The sequence below is a fragment of the Lithobates pipiens genome, unplaced genomic scaffold (assembly GCF_037356315.1).
Source record: "Lithobates pipiens isolate NorthernLeopardFrog02 unplaced genomic scaffold, aLitPip1_a1.2 Scaffold_28, whole genome shotgun sequence".
Taxonomy (NCBI): domain Eukaryota; kingdom Metazoa; phylum Chordata; class Amphibia; order Anura; family Ranidae; genus Lithobates; species Lithobates pipiens.
In genome coordinates, this window is record NW_027507789.1 from 201,148,911 (window position 1) to 201,170,650 (window position 21,740).

General features: G+C 44.3%; 2 protein-coding genes across 3 annotated transcripts in view; one reads left to right on the forward strand and one right to left on the reverse strand.

The window, feature by feature from the left end:
- The window catches only part of SS18L1 (SS18L1 subunit of BAF chromatin remodeling complex), a 41,389-nt gene that overhangs the window by 14,491 nt on the left and 5,158 nt on the right, over positions 1-21,740 (forward strand). For both annotated transcript variants that reach the window (XM_077460277.1, XM_077460278.1), the window contains exons 4-9: positions 1,205-1,349; positions 15,447-15,644; positions 17,724-17,888; positions 19,430-19,531; positions 19,650-19,742; positions 21,216-21,344. In XM_077460277.1, coding sequence (XP_077316403.1) covers positions 1,205-1,349; positions 15,447-15,644; positions 17,724-17,888; positions 19,430-19,531; positions 19,650-19,742; positions 21,216-21,344 — 832 coding nt within the window. The remainder of the gene's footprint in view (positions 1-1,204; positions 1,350-15,446; positions 15,645-17,723; positions 17,889-19,429; positions 19,532-19,649; positions 19,743-21,215; positions 21,345-21,740) is intronic.
- Positions 2,899-8,705, reverse strand: LOC143934957 (uncharacterized). The gene is made up of 3 exons (XM_077458501.1): positions 6,721-8,705; positions 5,197-5,892; positions 2,899-2,916 (listed from the first exon to the last, which is right to left on the reverse strand). The coding sequence occupies exons 1-3, from the start codon at positions 8,380-8,382 to the stop codon at positions 2,899-2,901; spliced, it is 2,376 nt and encodes a 791-aa protein (XP_077314627.1). The 5' UTR covers positions 8,383-8,705.

Sequence of the window (21,740 nt, forward strand, 5' to 3'; positions counted from 1 at the left end):
TTAATTGGCTTCTGTCTAAATTGGCTCTAGTATAGAAGATGTGTGGCCATTAGGTTCTTTCCTCACCGTTCTAGGGGGTTCCTCTTCGGGAGACCTCACCTAGTACTCAGCTTTAGCTGGTCACAAGGAGAAGGGTCCTCTAAGTCTTTTGACTAGGAGGACCAAAGTGCATTGTCCCTGTCAAGAGCCTTGGATCTTGGGGGTCAGGGAAGGGTTCAGTAACACACAATGCACTTTTTTGTGTGTTCACATGTTCCCTTGATGTTTTTGCTTTTTGCGCACCCATCACAATCTCAAAAAAAAAATGCGTATGTATATCCAGGTGAGATTGTAAGGTCCTTGAGGGCAGGGAGTGATGTGAATGTACAATATGTGAAGTTATACATAAAAATAAATAAATATGTTCTTACTACAAGATAGCTGTAGGCTTCACGGGGCGTACAGCGTGCACGGCCTACATAATCATTCTCCAGGGACCTGCCCATGCGGAGTATTGAGATAAATTAGAAGATGTGGCTGTACATGGTTATGTGCCAGGGTAGCATATAGCACCCTGATGTTTACTATGGATGCAGATAGTGTTCATACATCCATGCACGTGCTTTACACTACCCCAGTGCATAATCGTGTACATCTTCTAATTCATCTTAATGAACGGACGGACGTACATGGTGGTGGTGGGTCCCAAGAGAATGATTATGCAGGCTCTGTTCGCTATATGGCCATGTGCATGAAGCCTACGGCCTCGGTCACATGAGGCCTATAAATCTGTGCCCCCTGTGACGGCTATGTTTACCCACACAACCAGTTACAGTGCATCCCCATGCAGGCAGTTCCATTGCTGTCAATTGGGATGCAGCAGCTGCATGGACAGTCACTGCTCCCAACATGACTTAAATAGGTCTGTCCACACGGGGATGCATGGAACACCTGCACATCTCCATGTGGGTAAACATGGCCATCACATGGGGTACAGATGCATATGCCCCGTGTGAACAAGGCCTAACAGGAAATTAATATATGTATAGATCTTCATTACATCAATACACTCTAATGTTTTCTAAACCTTCTTTCTGTGTATAGTCCCAAGCGATAGCGCAGTAGATGGAGAATAGAGAAGCCTAGTTGTCTTTTGTGTTTGCATCCTTTGTCTCTGGCCCGGTGCTGTTTTTTTGCCTGTGAAATGACATAGCTTTATTTGCAGCCGCCAGCGCAGAACATAAACCTGGGCCCTGGAGGGATGAGCCAAACAGGCCCCAGCCAGACCCTCCACTCACAGGGCAACCTGAGCGATGCACTGGGTGCCAGCCTGCCGCCCTCCTCCCTCATGCAGAACCAGATCAGCAACGGTGAGGCCTGTCTCTGATGTGTTACAGTTGCCTAGCAACCGAGGTGCAAATGCTATGTGTATGTGAAAAACCTGTCTGTGTGGGGCCTTGTCAATAAGTCCCTTTGTGAGAAAGGAAAGGAGCAAATGCAGGATCTTCCCCCAATTTTCCAGCTTATGTAGCACCTTGACCTAGAAAAAAAAACTCTCATTGTAAACTACAAGATGGTAGAGGAGGCCTCCAGTTCCCATTTCTGTCAGATGTCAGGAAGCCTGTTTTGAGAGAAGTACCTTGGAAGGATAGCAATGGGGGCCCCTGGGTTATTTTAATGTCATATGTGTTGTAGTAGTATCTGGATTCTGGGCTGGCAGTATACTTGGTTTGTAATTTAATGTAATCTGAGACTGCAGGGCCACACCAGGATTAGGCCTCATGCACAAGGAGCATTTAGCCCATGTGCTTCAAATCCCAGCATTTTTGGGTGCCTAGGAGGCACAGGCATAGCATCCGGTCAGGGGGTGGGTACTGCCCTGCTGCTCTTGCTCAGATGAAGCATCATCATACCTGGTTCTTCGGGGCATGGTGGAGCTTGGGACCTTCTCCCAGGATGCAGTGCCCAGGCTTGAACATCCAAGATGACTATAAATGGGCCAGGCGGTGAACAATCAAGGAACTCTAATGCCGCGTACACACGATCGAATTGCCCGGCGTACTTAGTCCGGCAAACAATCCGGCGGATAGTCCGGCGGACTTTCTACCGAACGGACTTGGCCACACGGACACACAGAAAGTCCGGCGTTTGCTAGCGCGATGACGTACAGCACATATGACGGGACTAGAAAAAGGAAGTTCAATAGCCAGTAGCCAATAGCTTCCTTTTCGTACTTGCTCCTGAGCATGCATCATTCTTAGTCCTCCGGACTAGCATACTGACGAACATATTGTCCGCTGAAACCCAAGTCCGGTTGGACTGCAAAAATACTTTCTAAGTCCGCCGGACTTTACGCTGAGAAAGTCCGCTGAAGCCCACACACAATCGAATTGTCCGGTGAAATGCGTTTCGGCGGACTAAGTACGCCTGACAATTTGAACGTGTGTACGTGCCATTACACTTAGCTTACCCAGCCCACTTATACTCTCCTACTCTGCACTGCCCAGCTGCACCATTGCTCAATTGAAGCACCATCATAAGTGGTGCTTTTGGATATTGTGGAGCATGAAACCTTCTCCCAGGAGACAGTGGGGTATATTTACCCGTACTAAAACTGATGCACTCAGAATCTGATGCAGCTGTGCATGATATCCATCAGCTTCTAACTTCAGCTTGTTCAATTAAGTTTGGACAATAAAACCTGGAATCTGATTGGTTTCTATGCAGAGCTGCATCAGATTTTGCACTCTCCAGGTTTAGAAAATAACCCACCGTGTTTCGGCTTGCCAGAAAAAAACATGCATATATGGAAGGAGGTCCAGATCAAAAGATAAGAATCCAAATTCATTTCTTTATATTGTGCTAAAAGACAGCCAACACATTTCGAGGGTCAAAAGGAACTCCTCCTCCATCAGGTCTTCAGTTAAAAAGGAGAACCTTGAATGAAAACAAAAAAGGAAGAGGATGGGAGTTTATATGAGGCCATGACTGGTAAATTCATATACTTCCATCCCTGGTACATTGAAAAAAAGAGGAGGTAGTGGGACTTTATATGAAGCACACAGCTAAAATGAACAACCCAATTGTGACGAACGCTGGTGTCAGATCCCTGCCCTCCTCGCTAACTGGCGACAAAGGACCGGCCAACCTAACACCACGCTGTCGCTTACGTAACAATGCCACACTCAGCTGCACCCAGCACAAAGATTGTCCAGCTTGCGGGACCACAATCTAGGTGCAGGCAGCCTGAGAGTGATTGTCACTGGGCTAATTACACAATTAACCCTTTAACTGCCACCACCCCCGTTTAAAAGACAGAGCCGGGGGGACTCGTAATTTAAGCAATATCAATTATAAGTTTAGAATAAGCGCCTGCAACACACACTGCCACCACAGACAGGTCTGCTCAGTGCCTTACTCTACCACAGTAGCGCCCTTTTAAGAGACAGGTTCGTTTATAGTTTGCATCAAGAGCTTTAAAGACAAGGTTAACACTTTTCAACATAAGGATTTATTATGAAAAGGTCAAGGTTGGTGCGAATAAAACATTTACAGAAAAAGGATGTTCCAAAAAATAAAGACAATATACAGCCACAAAGAAATAAGGTAGAATTGGGAAGGAAGTATACTTGCAATTAATGTCCAAGAGTTGATCAGAGTTCAATCGATGAGCAAAGGTAATCGGTTCTCAAACTTGGCAGATGTTCCTGCTTGGATGGTAAAAGGAGAACTCCACATTGCCTTGGCCTCTCCTCTTTTCTGTCAAATCAAAGGGGGTGTTGACAGCGACCAGTGACCAATCGTCTGGTCATCTTGTTTAGGGGTTGGTTGCTGGGAGGTGTCTACACTCATGACCCTGTCCCAGGTACACTTTGTTATACATATTCATATCTCTGCCTCTCTATTGTTTATAGACTGCAGATATCCATTTTAGTGATCAGCATGATATTTGCTTCAAAACAAGTCCACACATGACAGGTTTCCCATTTCAGGGTTATCTAGGAGGAGTAAGGGGTCCCAGTGGCTTCCCATATGACCTGGCATAGGGGTGTTTGGACTTGAAATGTTAGAAATTATCCAAGGAAACTAAATATATCCATATTATGGCTGTGCTATGAGGGCTTTGAAAGTTATAAAAAATGTTAAAGTTTTCAACACTTTACTAATCTTTTTTCAGCCTGTGGTTGGAAGTATTTACGACGGGTATCTGTTGTTTCTCTGCCTGGAGAAAGTGACAGTTTTACGACAGGCCGGAATATCTTGCCAGGCCACTTGAGCCTTGTTTATTGTCCTATCCTGGTTGTGCTTTCTCCGCTAAGATAACCTTTCGTCCCTTTGAAGATTTTAAGAGCTTTTGGAATTCCTAAGACAAGGGAGGGGGGAGTTTTTACAGATGCAAGTTTATTCTACGGTCAGCCAAACTGTCATGGCTGCTTTCCACACAAAATGGCAACTAGTTATAATATATCCTGGCTCAGACGTGATATCGTTACACCTCCCTCCTTAGGTGGTTGCATGGGAGGGAACTACAATTTCCCTCCTGACGCAACCGACTCTTGCAGGCTCGGCTTGTCGCGACAGCCCATCAGCATTGCCATGGGTGCTGCCTTTCTTATGCTGGATGGTGAAATCGTATTGCTGAAGAATTAAGCTCCACCGAAGTAGTTTGCCATTCTCCCCAGCCACACGATTTAGCCAGCTCAAGGGATTGTGATCTGTGATCACAGTGAAGTGCCGTCCATAAAGGTACGTTTGTAACTTCTGGAGAGCCCACACGATCGCAGGACACTCCTTTTCAATCGTGGCGTATGCTACTTCCCTGGGAAGCAGCTTTCGGCTCAGGTAGAGGATGGGATGCTCCTCTCCGGCATCATCCACCTGGCTCCGGACTGCACCCAATCCATAGGCAGAGGCATCAGTCTGCACTAGGAAATGGCGGGTAAAGTCTGGAGCCTGTAGCACAGGAGCGCGGGCCAGCGCCTCCTTCAAGGCCTGAAATGCCTTCTCACATTCTGGTGTCCAAGACACCACCTTGGGCAGTTTCTTTTTGGTTAGGTCAGTCAGAGGTTTAGCCAGGCTACTATAGTTACATACAAACTTCCTATAATAGCCAGCGGTCCCCAAGAAAGACATAACCTGTTTTTTGGTTTGGGGGGTAGGCCATGCCCGGATGGCATCAACCTTCCCTGTCTCCGGGTTCAGGGTGCCCCCTCCTACCCGGTGTCCCAAGTACTGCACATCAGTTATGGCAATCTGACACTTACTGGGTTTGACGGTCAGATTGGCAGCTGTCAGTTGGTCCAGAACCTGTGACAGGTGCACCAGGTGTTCTTCCCGCACAATTTCCAGCAGCGTCTCCATTTTATCCCTGAACTTTAGGACGGAATCTACAACAGAGACCTCTGGGTCGGCAATCTTGCCCTCCCAGGTCTCACAGATTAGATTCAGGAGCTCTCTTACCCTCCGTCCGCACAGAAGTTCAAATGGCGAAAAGCCTGTGAACTCCGGAGGCACCTCTCCGTAAGCAAACAGCAGACGAGGCGGATATCGTTTCCAGTCCTTGCCCTGAGAGTGCACAAAGGTGCGCAACATTTGTTTTAAAGGGCCATTAAAGCTCTCGCACAAGCCGTTGGTTTGTGGGTGACTGGCCAAGATATGCGTCATCGGTATTTTCTGACAGAGAGCTTGCATCAAGTCAGACACAAACTGAGGGCCTTGATTGATAATGAGCTTGGCTGGGAATTCCACTCTTGTGAAGATTCCCAGCAGAGCAGCAGCGACCTTGTCCGTCCGGAGGCAGGAGAGAACCACCGCCTCTGGATAACGCGTGGCATAGTTGACAACTGTAAGGATATAACGTTTGCCTGAACTGCTAGGGATGGCCAAAGGCCCAACGATATCCACTGCCACCCTCTTAAAAGGTTCGTCACTCACAGGCAAAGGTTTTAGTGGAGCCCTGTGGACATCCCCTACCTTGCCAACTCGCTGGCAGGTGACACAGGACCGACAGTAGTCAGCTATGTCAGCAAGCATCCTGGGCCAATAAAAGTTATGTACCAACCGCCCTCGGGTCTTAGTGATCCCCAAGTGCCCTGCGAGGGGAATCTCATGGGCTACTTTTAGCAGTGGTCCCCTAAATTGACTGGGTACCACCAGCTGTCTGTCACCTATGTCAGCCTCATTCCCCTCTGCAGGCAAATTTTCTCTATACAGTTTCCCTTTGTCCCAGTAGACCTTTTGTTTGTCATTCTCTGCAGGGGGGCGATCAGCTAGACTTCTGAGCTGTGCTAGTGTTTGGTCTGTCTGCAGTGCTGTTTCAAAGGCGGGACCACAACTCTCAGCCAGCAGTCCTGTGGCAAACGAGGACGGCTGCTGAGGCTCAACAGAGGTGGAGTCCACTGGGTCAGAACAGGGAGAGGGCCCCGAGACCTCCTCCTGCTGTTCTGCGATCAGTGCCTGCACCTCGGCTGCCTTTGCAGCACTGCGAGTGACCACTAAGACTGGCAATACATCATCATCATCATCATCATCATCATCATCATCATTATCGTCATCATTATCATCATCACATTTAACCTTTATCAGTTCAGCAACATTGGAACATACATCAGGTACCTTCACTAGCAAGGGGATCTCCTCTCCTGTCTCTGAAGGAGGACCTTGCACTTCAACTCCACCCTCCCCCTCCCTCTGTCCATCCACAGGTTGCCCAGATATTACCCCAACATCTGTAAACAGTACCTTGATAGGTCCAGAAGGTTCCGTGGGAGCATCCTGGGTGCTCTTAGCAGGGGCATAGTAAGAAACAAGGGTACCTAAATCAGAACCCAACAACACAGCAGTGGGGATCTCCTCAGAGACACCCACCTCTCTCATCCCACTTCCGGCACCCCAATCCAGGAAAACATAGGCACGAGGTACATGGGAACAGGTTCCCCCAACTCCAGTCAGGGAAAGGTACTTCTCTGGGATGATGTCTGTTTCTTCTATCACCTCTGGTCTGACCAAAGTGACTTCGGCTCCAGTGTCACGAAAGCCTGTTACAGTTCGTTGGCCTACAATGACTGGCTGCAAGTTGACATTGGTTCCTGGAGGTTTTCCACCGACGAGCAGCACAGCAGAAGGGTTGCTGGCCGGATGGCCAGGGGTTGTCGTCTTCTTCTGCTCAGGGCACTGTGTCCGGAGATGTCCGCTTTTCCCACAGTTATAGCATTTGCGGTTGTCAGTCACAAAGGCTTTGGCCCCAGGAGCTGCAGGTTCCGGCCGCTGAGGAACTTGGTTGGTAGGTAGAGGAGGGGTTGCCATGTGTGATTTCCCTCCTTTCCAGCCATTTGGAGGAGCCTTGCGATGGTCAGATACCCGAGAGTGGATATAGGTATCTGCCAGTTCTGCTGCTGCTTTGGCAGAGGTTGGCTTTCGCTCCAGCACAAACTGTCTGACGTCTGTAGGACAGATGTGCAAAAGTTGATCTTCAATCATAAGATCTTCCAAGGACTCAAAAGAATCGGCTTTCAAGCCTTTAGTCCACTGCCGGAATGTGGTGCGTAAGCGACTTACCACATCCAGGTATGAGTCCCCAGGCCCCTTTTGCAAGGACCTAAAACGCTTCCGGTACACTTCCGGGGTTAGCTGAAACTTTTGGATGATTGCAGCCTTTAGGGCCTCATAATCACCGCCTTGCTCTTCTGACAGTTCAACATAAGCATCCAGGGCCTTGCCTCGTAGCCCTGGCGTCAGGTACCGGGCCCATTGTGCTGGGGGTAGATGGTACTGACGGCAAGTTTTTTCAAACGACAGTAGATACACGTCAATATCACTGTCCTTTTCCATAACTGGAAATTTGGCTGCCGGGGTCACTGGCAGAGAGTCATCCCTGTGCTCTAGGGATCCGAGGTTCTGAACCTGTCGCTGCTGCTGGAGCCTAGCCATCTCCAGTTCGTGCCGACGATCAGCCTCTCTCTCAGACCGGCGTTCCGCAGCCTCTCTCTCAGCCCTGCGTTCCTCTCTCTCAGCCTGGCGCTCGAGAAACTGCAGGTACGCCACAGGATCCGTCTCCCTGAGGTGTTGTAGTGTTTCCTGCATTTGAGGACAGTCTATTCTGGTTCCAGGCAATCTGATGCTGGCCTGCTCTGGCGATGACTTGGAGGTAACAATCCGTGGTAGTCCAGTGTCAGTCTCTGCATGCCCATCTGGTGAGGCCGCCTCTGAACCACTGGGCTCTGGAGTAGCGGAAACCCTTTCTGGTCCAGTTTCCCCCAGGTTCTGTTCTGCACGGATATCAAACTCATGTAGGGCATGTATCAAGCCATCACGGTTTTTGCCACCGACATCAATTCCTCTTTCTGTGCACTCAGCAGTCAGTTCATTTTTGCTCATCTTTTTATATGCTGATACCCCAGACATGTTGCAAGCAGAAAAGATAGAACAGAAAGCAGATATAGGAAGAAGGTGTAGAAAGGAGCTGTTGCTGTATATCTCTTTTTAAAAAAAAAGTAAACAAAAAAAATAATGTGCACCAGCTTGTCTCTAAGGACTGTTTCCACAAAGGTTACAATCCTTCAGTGCAGAGCTAATTCCTAACAATGCACTGAATGCTCTTAATGCGAAACTATCCCGCTACGCTGCCAGCCAATATGTGACGAACGCTGGTGTCAGATCCCTGCCCTCCTCGCTAACTGGCGACAAAGGACCGGCCAACCTAACACCACGCTGTCGCTTACGTAACAATGCCACACTCAGCTGCACCCAGCACAAAGATTGTCCAGCTTGCGGGACCACAATCTAGGTGCAGGCAGCCTGAGAGTGATTGTCACTGGGCTAATTACACAATTAACCCTTTAACTGCCACCACCCCCGTTTAAAAGACAGAGCCGGGGGGACTCGTAATTTAAGCAATATCAATTATAAGTTTAGAATAAGCGCCTGCAACACACACTGCCACCACAGACAGGTCTGCTCAGTGCCTTACTCTACCACAGTAGCGCCCTTTTAAGAGACAGGTTCGTTTATAGTTTGCATCAAGAGCTTTAAAGACAAGGTTAACACTTTTCAACATAAGGATTTATTATGAAAAGGTCAAGGTTGGTGCGAATAAAACATTTACAGAAAAAGGATGTTCCAAAAAATAAAGACAATATACAGCCACAAAGAAATAAGGTAGAATTGGGAAGGAAGTATACTTGCAATTAATGTCCAAGAGTTGATCAGAGTTCAATCGATGAGCAAAGGTAATCGGTTCTCAAACTTGGCAGATGTTCCTGCTTGGATGGTAAAAGGAGAACTCCACATTGCCTTGGCCTCTCCTCTTTTCTGTCAAATCAAAGGGGGTGTTGACAGCGACCAGTGACCAATCGTCTGGTCATCTTGTTTAGGGGTTGGTTGCTGGGAGGTGTCTACACTCATGACCCTGTCCCAGGTACACTTTGTTATACATATTCATATCTCTGCCTCTCTATTGTTTATAGACTGCAGATATCCATTTTAGTGATCAGCATGATATTTGCTTCAAAACAAGTCCACACATGACAGGTTTCCCATTTCAGGGTTATCTAGGAGGAGTAAGGGGTCCCAGTGGCTTCCCATATGACCTGGCATAGGGGTGTTTGGACTTGAAATGTTAGAAATTATCCAAGGAAACTAAATATATCCATATTATGGCTGTGCTATGAGGGCTTTGAAAGTTATAAAAAATGTTAAAGTTTTCAACACTTTACTAATCTTTTTTCAGCCTGTGGTTGGAAGTATTTACGACGGGTATCTGTTGTTTCTCTGCCTGGAGAAAGTGACAGTTTTACGACAGGCCGGAATATCTTGCCAGGCCACTTGAGCCTTGTTTATTGTCCTATCCTGGTTGTGCTTTCTCCGCTAAGATAACCTTTCGTCCCTTTGAAGATTTTAAGAGCTTTTGGAATTCCTAAGACAAGGGAGGGGGGAGTTTTTACAGATGCAAGTTTATTCTACGGTCAGCCAAACTGTCATGGCTGCTTTCCACACAAAATGGCAACTAGTTATAATATATCCTGGCTCAGACGTGATATCGTTACACCAATGAACATATAATAATAATTGTTTATTATATATGAGCACACATGCATATAAAACAGTAGAAAAAAAAAATGGTAAAGGCCAATTTGAATGCCTCCTATATTTACCTTTTACGAGATACGTTTAGGAGATTAAGCCACTGGGATTTCTTATCCCCGGACCGGTAAAGCGGTTATACGATGTGTTACAGCGGAAGATCGTGGAATTTAAGGTCCCCGGGACCGGGGGGCGGGGGGTGAGGAGAGGGTCTAGTGTAAGTTCACCTTACAGCCTTACAGATTTTCTGTAACGGTGAACTTGCCCTTTAAGGTCATCACAGAAGACTAGAGCTATGTAATTTTAAATGCTGTACATGCGTACAGGCTGGGAGTAAATACAGAGCTAGAGGAATGGAAGAATATTTTGGAGGTGAGCTTTGTGCAGATGTTTACACACCTAAACACATGTAAATGGAGGCACCTTATTGACCATTAAATGTGTTTGTTTTTTTATGCAGGATCTTGCTTCCAGCAAGATCCTGCAGTAATCATCCAGTAATTATCCTGGTAAAACAAACAATATAGGTTTGTATAGGAGACCTGAAAGGAGGACAATAGGAGAATATGAGCAAGACAGGTATAGGGGGAACCAAACTCCCCATACACCGAATATCCCGAGACACCACAACAGATACTCTCCTTTAAGGGAATACCCACAATACACCCCATTTAGAAACCGGAGATTTGAAAGAGATTTTTTTCCCAGGGGACAGGAACACAGACCACCAGGCCCGAGAGATACGAGACATGGACCCCAGAGAGAATGGAGACCTTTTCGATATCCAATAAGGAACCAACAGTACGGACACCCAAGAAGAAATGGTGGATGGAATCCGAGATGGACCAGAGAGGACAATACGAGGAGGAACTATGGGGGAAATGGCCATCATCGGAATCAAAGAGGGGAAGAAGCTCACTGGATACAAGACAGAAGAGCAGAAAACGCATACGAGGAAAGAGAGGAGGCCTCCAGAAAAAGAAGAAGGGAACAATAGGGGAGGGCATCTATAATTTAAGTAAGGTGGTTTTTACGGAGGAAGAACTCAGGGTGCTGGACATGGGCTTAAAGTTTGCCCCAGATAAGGGATTAGATAAATTTGAAACATATATAGACCTCCAAAGATTCGTGAGGAAACTCAACATCAAAAAATTTTTTGCAACCAAGAATCCCCACACGAAGGAAGATAATAACACATTCTACCAGCACTCGCAACTAAGAAACAACTCAACCTTCAATCCCAAAGTCCAGCAGGACGAAAACATTAAGGTTTTTAAGAAGATGGTCGAACATGACCTAAGGAACATAAAGGTGAGGAAAACCAAAGGAAAAGGAATATGGGACACTATTAAATCTATAGAAAAAAGAAAGGGAATCATCATCAGACCCGCAGACAAGGGAGGTGGTCTTGTCATTTTGGATAGACATGACTATGAGAAAGAAATGGAGAACTTGTTGAACATACCCAACACATATAAGAAGTTGAAGAAAAATCCGAAATCAGAATATGAAACTAAACTTAAGAAATATATCAAAAAAGGTAAAGATCTAGGCATTCTGAATAAAAAAGAGGCGAAATACCTAGTTCCAAAGGCGGCTAAGACCCCAGTTATTTACTACGTCCCTAAGATCCACAAAAATCAAACTCACCCACCTGGGAGACCCATAATAAGTGGAATTGATTCTTTGTTTTCCAGGCTAGGGGCATATGTGGACGGTTTCCTACAGCCCCTGGTAACAAAAGGAAGGTCATACCTAAGGGACAGCAAGCAATTACTAGAGGACTTGAATGGAATCCCTATCAGTGAAAGTGACATACTGGTGACGATAGACGTGGAATCGCTATACACAAACATAAAACAAGAGGATGGCATCAGCAGTGTGGAGTGGGCATTACAAGGACTATCGGATTTAAAACAGGAGCAAATAAAATATATCACTGAAGGCCTAAGGATGGCAATGACATCGAACTATTTCTGGTATAATGGAACTTTCTACACACAGACGAAAGGCGTGGCAATGGGGGCAAAGTACGCTCCAAGTGTGGCGAACTTGTTTTTGAACCGATGGGAGGAAGAACAAATTTATGGAGTGCATAGGCAAAATTTGAAATTTTACCGGCGATATATAGACGATATCGTATTGGTATGGGGAGGCACGGTAGAACAACTACAAGACTTTTTTGAAGAAATTAATGACAATATATACCATATCAAATTCACAGGAAAGTTTAACACCCAGACTGTAGATTATTTGGACCTCCAAATTTACAAACATGAAGGAAATCTTGGCACCCGAACCTTCTTCAAGACCACGGATCGCAATGGGTATATTCCCACAAATAGCTGCCACCATTCCAGGTGGCTAGGGAATATACCCAAAGGCCAGCTTCTACGGCTATATAGGAACTGTAGCAAAACAGATGATTTTGACGAGCAGGCGGAAATCGTCATCGAAAGGTTTAGAAAAAAAGGATATAAAGAAAAAAATCTCCGTAAATTAAAAAATGAAGTAAAACATATGGACAGGAAAAAATTAATTGAAGGCAAGAAAGTAAAACCAAAACAAAACCTCCATAACATTGCATTCCTCACAGGGTATAATAGACAACATAAAGATGTGGAACGTATTATTAAAAAACACTGGCCGATTCTACAAGCAGACAGCTCACTCCAGGCCATGTTGCCGAACAAACCACGGTTCATCTACAGGAGGGCTCCAACACTCCGAAACAAATTAGTAAAGAATGTGGTGGACCCACCAAAACAAATAAGAATCTCTGAGACCTTAAAAGGATTCTATAAATGCGGAAATTGCCTTCCATGTAGAAATAGTAAAAAAACTGAAAAAAAGAAAACGAGTTTTAAATCCACCTCTAATGGAAAAGAATATAAAATCAGGGAATTGATTACTTGTAGCAGCTCACACGTTACTTACGTCATTGAATGTCCTTGCCACAAGCAATATGTGGGAAGGACCACCAGGGAGTTAAAAGTCAGGATAAGGGAACACATTGCAAATATCAAAAAAGGCTTCCAGAAACACAGTGTTTCCAAACACTTTAGGGATTTCCATAATCGGGATCCTGGACAAATGACTTTCTACGGAATAGACAAAATAAGAGGCCACTGGAGAGGAGAAGACAAAACGATCAAAATATCCAGGAACGAAACTAAATGGATTTTTAATTTAGATACCCTCCAGCCAAGGGGAATGAACATAGAACTAGACCTCAATTGCTTCTTAACTAACTTTTAACAATTAACTGATCGCCCCAGCATTGGATAATGCTGGACGAATATTCCGCAGTCGAATGTTACCCATACACACACATATTATAGGATCCCGACAAGACCTAACCACATATATAGTAGCCTATTCTACACCTCATGGCCCAACCTTTCTTGGGTTCAGGTCGAATGTTATCCATTCAAAATACGTTAGAGATGTCTGAACTACAATAAGACCCCCTTCTTTTAAAATTATCCAAAAGTTCCCCTGAACGTAATATACAGTTACAATATCACAACCACCTATAGGACGATGCTAGTTAGATCTCCTTAGCACCTCCATATAGAGTTTTATTTTAAATTAATGTCTCCCCAAACAACTTTCCTCTGGAATAATTCCCTCTTTTATTAGTATGTACAAAAGATTTTTTAAATACATAAAAACCTTTTCATGTAATTTTTATAATTTTTATAATTTATATAATTTTTATAAATTCTCATGTGTTTTCTCTAATATTAATGTGTACCCCCCTGTTTACATATGAATTTTTTATATAAGTATTTTTTATATAAGTATTTTTTATATTTTTTGTATTTTTTATATATGCGAATTCTACATGTATTTATATGCATATATTTATTTATTTACTGTATTTTTAGTGTTATTCCCAGACAAGAAAAAACTAATTATAAACATCCGGTCAAATGGGAAATGACTAAGGAATGTCATCTAAATTGAGTGTGGCTCATAGGTAGGCTGCAGTGCTCCAAGACTAATTATGCCTATTACATCGGTTTTTCTTAAGGGCGCTAGGGGGCAAAATTGCTTTTATCCCTAGCAAAGAAAGGGCATCCCATATCCAAAATGGCGCTGTTAGTTCAGCGCAGGCGTAGTGGAGCACTACACCCTATTTAAGCAATAAGGTGCACCAATATGGCCGCTCCAGAGGACGTCGTAGTGACGAAACGCGTAGGGCGTGGCCACGTTGTGTGCACTCGTTTGAGACGAACAGAGTTTTTACTATACGCATATGCTTTTAATACAAAATGTGAGTAGATTTTAAATTTAATAAACGAACGATTTGATTAAGAACGTATTACACTATGGATATGTCTTTCCTTATACATTAACGTTGGATATTACACGGACGGAACAACGAAGCTTCACCCAGTGCACCTGCAGCAGCCAGAGAGCGACACAGTGGCTTACATTGTGAAGGTTCATCTAGCCCCACGAGGGCATTAACTCTGGTGAGAGCATTTATATACCATAGCACAGAGTGGCGCACCGGGGATGAAGTTTTCTAAGTGAAAGTCCACACTATTTGCACAAGTGAATCAAATACCCCCCATTGATTTTTCGTAATCATTACAACAATAATCCGAAGAGGCAGCACTATCAAGCCAAATATTAATTTTGGACTTATATTGGACTCAGAAGCGTCTTCATGCGATTATTGGTTGAAAACATTGTTGATCTGCACATTTAACGCCTTTATGCGGTTTTTTGGTTGAATGATTTCTGATCCTTGGTTGCTCTGATCTGTAGTTGTCTTTTTGCACAATTTTTTGCACATGTTTGCACAATCTGTTTTCAACTAATATATCATCGAATACTAATAACAATTTCACCTTTTTGCACATTTAATGAATGTTTTTAATAACCTGATACGCACAGGACAATTAACACTCATTTGTTGTTTTATTATAATGAAATGTGAATGTTGATTTCACATTATTTACACATTATCTACACATAGTTTGCTTTGGACAAAATTGCTTTAGGATATCTTTGCACGGTAGCACTAACAGTTTTTTCTTTTTCTTTTTTTCTTTTCTCTTCCCTTTTTTATATATAAAAAACAAACACTAGGGCTTGATAAGTTAATTTATTTTATCACTGATAGGGTTTAGCGCCATACCTTTTTTATTTCACATTTCATTTCCCTCTCCTCCCCAACAAGGAAGTGAGGGCTTCAGGCACAGGCAGCTCTAACCCAGCATATTTCTTTTCCTTCTTTTAATTTTACCACATATTCCTATCACAGCGGAGATTTGTTTGTCCATAGCGCGACTTTATTTATTCATTCATTAATATAGGTTTTACTTTCATGAAATTCTGATTGTTAGTGTACTTTTGCCTTCTAATTGTTTTAGGGCCCAATCATGTGTCTCTGCAGCAGTCTGGTCAAGCCACGATGCCCACAACCAGCATGAGTATGGCAGGGAGTTCGCATGGTACAGCTCCTGGATATAGCCATGCTGTGCCCAGCTCTCAGAATCTGCCGATGCAAAGCCAGGGCACCATAGCGAACTATGTGTCGAGGGCTAATATAAACTTGCCGACCAACCCAGGTAAGATGAATACTATACCTATAATCTCATTTGTTTTAGGTTTAGGCTATGCAAATGGTCACACATGTTACAATCTGACTGTACAATTTCTAGCACATATATGGTAAAGTAGGCGGGCTTTTCTGATCGGATTGAAATTGAATGGAGGATTTAGGTAGTCCTTTGTACTACACAGTTGTTGGCAAACCTAAAGGAGATTGCTCAAATGTTACAATCCGATTATAATGCATGTAACCAACTATAGACTGCCAATTGCCCTTCGTTAATTTCACTGCTTGTTCTTAACCAATCATATGGTTTATTTTCATCCTCAAACTATGATGCCAATTCTTCCTAATTACATTTTGTGTCTTTTTTTTATTGCTGTCTGTTGTCTTTGGTAGGAAGATTCATCCTCTCCTTTTTGTTCTGGACACCATTGCCACCAAGACAGAAAGTGATGGTAAATCCATGCATTTTCAGTTGGCCCAGAATCAGGAATAATGGAGAAATCTTCCAATGGGGACAGCTCTACTGTTCTATTCCCTTGGAGAGATTAATCTCACTTCCTGTTATATTTTTTGGGTTCCCAGAGATGCCAGCACGTACCTAAACTATATTACCAAACGTATTGGCACACCGGCCCTTTTCAAGCACCCATAGACAAACTTCTAAACCTTGTGGACGGCCTTCCCAGAAGAGTTGAAGCTGTTATAGCTGCAACGGGCGGGCCAACTCAATATTGAGCCCTACGAACTAAGACTGGAATGCCATAAAAGTTCATGTGCGTGTAAAGGCAGGCGTCCAAATACTTTTGGTAAAATAGTGTATCAATAGTATCAATAGGTTCAATTCACAAAGCTTTACCGCAAGGATAGGGACCTTTTCATTTTGGCCATATGACTGTCATTTTCAAATCTCGTAGCTAAAAGGGTTGTAAACCCTCAAGGTTTTTCACCTTTATGCATTAAGGTGAAAAACCTTCTGTAGTGCAGCAGCCCCTCAGAGCCCCCTTTTTACTTACCTGAATCCGATTGTTCCAGCGACGGGGATGAGCACAGTAGCTCCAGCCGCTGTCTCAGGTCCTAATTGATAGATTGATAACAGCAAGAGCCATTGGCTCCCGCTGCTGTCAATCAAATCCGGTGACATGGGAGCCAGGGACGAGGCCGAGTCCTGCTGTCTGTGTCATAGCGTCTGTGTGACGCAGCAGCAGGACTCGGGAGCGCACCCACACGAGTTCCCCCATGGAATGCGGGAACCTTTACAACCCCTTAATAACAGTCTTTTTTTTAATGTGTATGCTTAGTCTGGTGTGGTAGCTTTGTGAAATGTGTCCAGTGTCATTGAGAGCACCTAAACCCAGAAAACTCAACAATGCACTTCTGCCTCCTGCCTCACTATTGGCTCATCTATATGATGGGCAGCCTCATTGATCAATAGTGAGGTAGGAGAGCGTGAGCCACAAATAGTGAATCAACTCATGCAACTAATTCAGATTTATTTTTGTTTTAGCTGCACTTTTTGATACTATAATTCATAATTAAAGGAGAAGTGTGAGATTCTAAAAAAATAAATAAACACACAGACTCACCTCCGTGCTGCAGCCCTGGTCTGATGCTGCAACTGTCCCCCGCCAGCTCGAAGCCCAAGAGCTGAGCGATCACATGACCTCTGATCTCTCAGTTCTCGGTCTGCCCTGAGTAGAGAGTGGTGATTGTCAGTCACCGCTGTCTACTCTGCCCCTCCAACGCTCACTGGAGCATCAGGCTGGGAAGGGGGCGGGTGGAGCTGGCTCAGGCTCTTTGTGGCGCACTGAGAGGCTGAGCTAGCTGCCAGTCAGGCATTTGGGTGGATCCCAACATTATTGTCGAGATCCTTCCCGAGCCAGGAGTGACTCTGTTATTCTGGGTCACAGGAGAGCACAAGTAAGTCCACTCCTATGACCTATAAAAAAAGAAGTAAGGACAAAGCAGCTTTGGCCATACTGCTCTTTTCATTTGACCAATGTTGTCCACTGTAAAGTATGGCTTAGATCTGCTTCTGATATTTCTCATCATGTTGACAAATGGTATTTTTTGCTCCATAATATACCCACAGTTTCCATGATGCACCAGCAAGCTGCCAGCTCGCATTACACCACTGCACAAGGTGGAGGTCAGCACTACCAAGGGCAATCTTCCATCTCCATAATGAGCCAGAGTAACCAAGGAAGCAGCATGATGGGCCAGAGGCCTTTGGGACCATACAGACCATCACAGCAAGGTGAGGAGACCCAATTTGTTTGGGGTGTCAGCAAACCGCAGTAACAACTATAAATATTATCTTTTGCCAACTTTGCGATCACAATCGTTGTTTCAGGTGTTTTAAAGAGGACTCTAACCATGGAAGCTGTGCACCAAGCAGGCAATCAGAGCACAGCACCCAGAATACAGAAGGAGCGACAGACCAATTGGTAAAGGATTCTAAATCACTTTAATAGTTCAAAGATAAAAAAAACCAGCCAAAAACACTCCCCCTTCATCAGGGTTTGAGATATAATCAAAAACTTGAATGGTCATTCAAGCTTTCTTATGTCAATCTGCTTGCGAAAGGTGTTAATGAATCGGGGGAATCCGTGACCAGTGGTGCCAGTGTTATTAGCAGTAATGGTAAAGAATAAGATTTTTTTTTTTTCTTGAGACCATTCAAGACCTTGGTCTGATGAAGGGGGAGTGTTTTTGTGCCCTAATACACTTTGGCTATTTTTTTATCTGTGAACCAATCAAATGATTTTGACTCCTTTTACTAATCGGTCTGGCACTACTTCTATCTCTTCTTTACTGTGTGAAGGAAGCTGTATTGGTGGAAGCAGGGCTTTGTTTCCTCATTTCAGAGCTACCCCCCAGATGACTGGTTACCTAATGGCCAGTGGGTAATGTTCAAGAAGCAGTAGGAGAGGAGGAGGAAGCACTTATAGAATGAATGAAGCTCAAGCCATTAGGTCCTTGCACTACAGGTCGGTCCTCAGGTACAGCCTCCTCTTCAGCAAGGAGAACAGTTTGCAGCACAGAAAAGGCATTGCCAGATCTCATTAAATTAGCAGTCACAGGCTGCAGTGCCTTGGATGATCTCACAGCCAAGAAGCTCATGGAGAGTAGAACGAACCATGGATCTAAAGAGAGAATGAAGCTCAAGCAAGAAGATTCTTCCACTGTAGGTCCTCAGGTACAGCTTCTCCTTCGGCAAGGAGAACAGTGCTGCACAGAAGTGGCATCACCAAATCTTATTAGACTGGCAGTCAGAGGCAGCAGTGCCTTGGATGATCTCACGGCTTTGAAGCTAATGGAAAGGAGGAGGAAGCACCAAACTATATAATGAATGAAGCTCAAGCAAGGAGATTCTTGCACTGCATGTCTTCAGGTAGAGCTTCCCCTTCATCAAGGAAAACCGTGCAGCACAGAAGTGGCATCACTGAATCTCATTAAACTAACAGTGACAGGCTGCAGTACCTTTTTGTCAGGGGGAATTTAAGACAAAGGGTATATGTTTTTTTTAGGGTGCTGCGTAGGCACAGTTAAAACTTTTCAATGTTCCCTATAACATAGCAAATCTTAACTTTTTGAGTTCAGGTCCAATTTAAAGCACTTCTATAGGGTTTTTAATATATTGTCTGTGTATCTTTTAATTCTGCCTTGTTTTGCACAGTCCAGTAAATGGGAACCTCAGGGATAAAGGACATGGAGTAGTCCTCATTGCCTCAATGTTTCGTCTCGCATAGCTGAGACTGGTTGTATATGTGTAATGGCTGTTCTGTATACTTGCAGGCTCTGCACAGCAATACATTGGCCAGGAAGAGTATTATAGCGAGCAGTATGGACACAGCCAAAGTTCCTCTGAACCTATTAGCCAGCAATATTACACAGATGGTAAGTCTAGTATGTATATGAACATCACAGATTGTTCTGTTTCCAAATACTTCAACCTGATACAGTGATTTGTATATTCTTTTATTTGATACTTGATGGGCTTATTCTCTGTTTCAAGGACACAGTGAGTACGCTTACCAACAATCTTCCTATGGGGAGCAGAGCTACGACAGGACGTTCGATGACTCATCGCAACATTACTATGAAGGAGGTCAGGAAATTTTTTTTTTTATATCTGTAGCTTATCATCATTCTTTATAAAGTGGTAGAGAAAAAAGGAAAAGGGCAAACCCCATAGTGTAGCAAGTAGAATAAAGAATAATTTATTAAATGATAAAATTGCACTCACAAAATGAATGGTATATACTGAACGAGCCTCTGGAACATGTATGCTAGGAGAGTAGCCAGAAACCCCAGCCTTGGCCACTGGCATGGGGATGGAGCACACGGTGATGGGGAAGGAGCCACTTTCACTTCTCTACGGAAGAGCTATGGTAGGACCTGAAACCGGAAGCCACCCCATGCTACTGGTAAGCACGTGCGCAGGACAGGGACATGTTTCAAATCGATCTAGCTTCTGCCTCCACCTCAGGTTGGGGTTTCTGGCTACTCTCCTGTGTTTCTCGGATGGTCTACCTCAGTATATGCCATTCATTTTGTGAGTGCAATTTTATAATTTAATACATTTTTCTTTAATCTATATGCTACACTATGGGGTTTGCTCCTTTCCTTTTTTCTTTTATCTCTATACAGTTGTAAAGCGAGCACTCACTCAGTTTCTAAGGGCCCTTTCACACTGAATGCATTTGGCTGCATTTGGATGCATTTTGAACTGCACTCCAACTGCATAGACAGCCCAAAATCAAGGTAATCCTATGGGCAGAGTTCACATCATTGCAGCGCAGTTGAAGACAGTTGAAAAAAGTAGAGCATGCTTCATTTTTCTGCACTGCAAATGCAGGGAACACACTACATATGCACTGCACTGTGCCCCTTAAAGCCAAGCCCAAAAAAGGATAGAAAAACTCACTGCAAACACAGCGCAAAATGCACTCAAGCGCACTTCAAATGCATGTAAACATGCAGTCAAAAACGTGCAGTTATATGCAGTTTCTGGTGTGAATGGGTCTTAATGCATATTTACACTTAAAAAAAAAATTCCCCTTAAAGACTATTGGGCGGAAGTGACGTTTGACATCGCTTTCGTCATCCACTGGTATGGAGCCGAGTGCCATCTTTCCCTTACTTGACTCCATGCCTCAGAAAGGACCCCATCGTTTCCACCACTACAGATGGTTCCGGTGGAGACCACAGCACCTCTCCCGCCACCGATAAAAGTGATCTTACGGCGAATCCGCCGCAGAGACCACTTTTATCTGAAAAAGGACCGCCCGCCAGAAAATACCAGAGTTAAAGCAGCTATCTACTGCCATATTCCCGGTATTCAATGTCAAACAGCTGCCGTATAATGATGGTGGGTAGTCCGTAAGTGGTTACAATCTTCCCAATAGGGTCACAGATGGAAGTTTTAACTCTTTCCTACTATACCCAAAACAAATAAGTGCCTGGGGCTAGTCCCTTCAGTAAGCTCAAGTAGTAAACCATTTCCTGAAAGCAAAGAAGGGTATACAATAAATTAAGTTGTGAAAGTCCCGCACTCAGTAATAACTTATTTTCTGTGCAGGAGGAACCACCCAGTACAGCCAGCAGCAGAGCGGATATCAGCAGGGAGCCGGGCAGCAACAGGCATACTCCCAGCAGCAGCAGTATTCCAATCAGCAGAACTATGCGGGGCAGCAGCAGCAAGGATATGGTGAGAAGGACACCATTGTATAAAGCCGTGGCACAAAATGCTGTTTAGTATTCATAATTATGTAATGGGAAGCACAGTAACTAATTGATAAACAATGTTTCGTTACAGCACTTGGGTTTTGCGTGCATTTCCCACCAGGGACACTGTCTGCATAGAGCTTGTATGTGTTTCCAGAGTTTGCTTGGGGTTTTCACTTTTTTTTTTAAAGGTCCCTTATGCCTAGCAGAAATTCAAAATGTGGCACTTTTTTAGGGTGGGGATGTTTGGATCACGGATATAACCCTGTAAATGCCCCACTATCGCATGCATTGCACAAGGTGGTGGCGCAGCCCCATAGACTTGTATTAGTTGTGTTTGGTGGTGGCATCACCCATAAATTGTGGCACGCTGTTTAGT

Bases quoted from the DNA above. Each gene is read 5' to 3' on its own strand.
- LOC143934957 (XM_077458501.1), bottom strand. From the start codon at position 8,382: ATGTCTGGGGTATCAGCATATAAAAAGATGAGCAAAAATGAACTGACT. The intron at 5,893-6,720 runs GTACTGTTTACA...GAACCTTTTAAG, and splicing joins AACCTTCTGGACCTATCAAG to AGGGTGGCAGTGGATATCGT.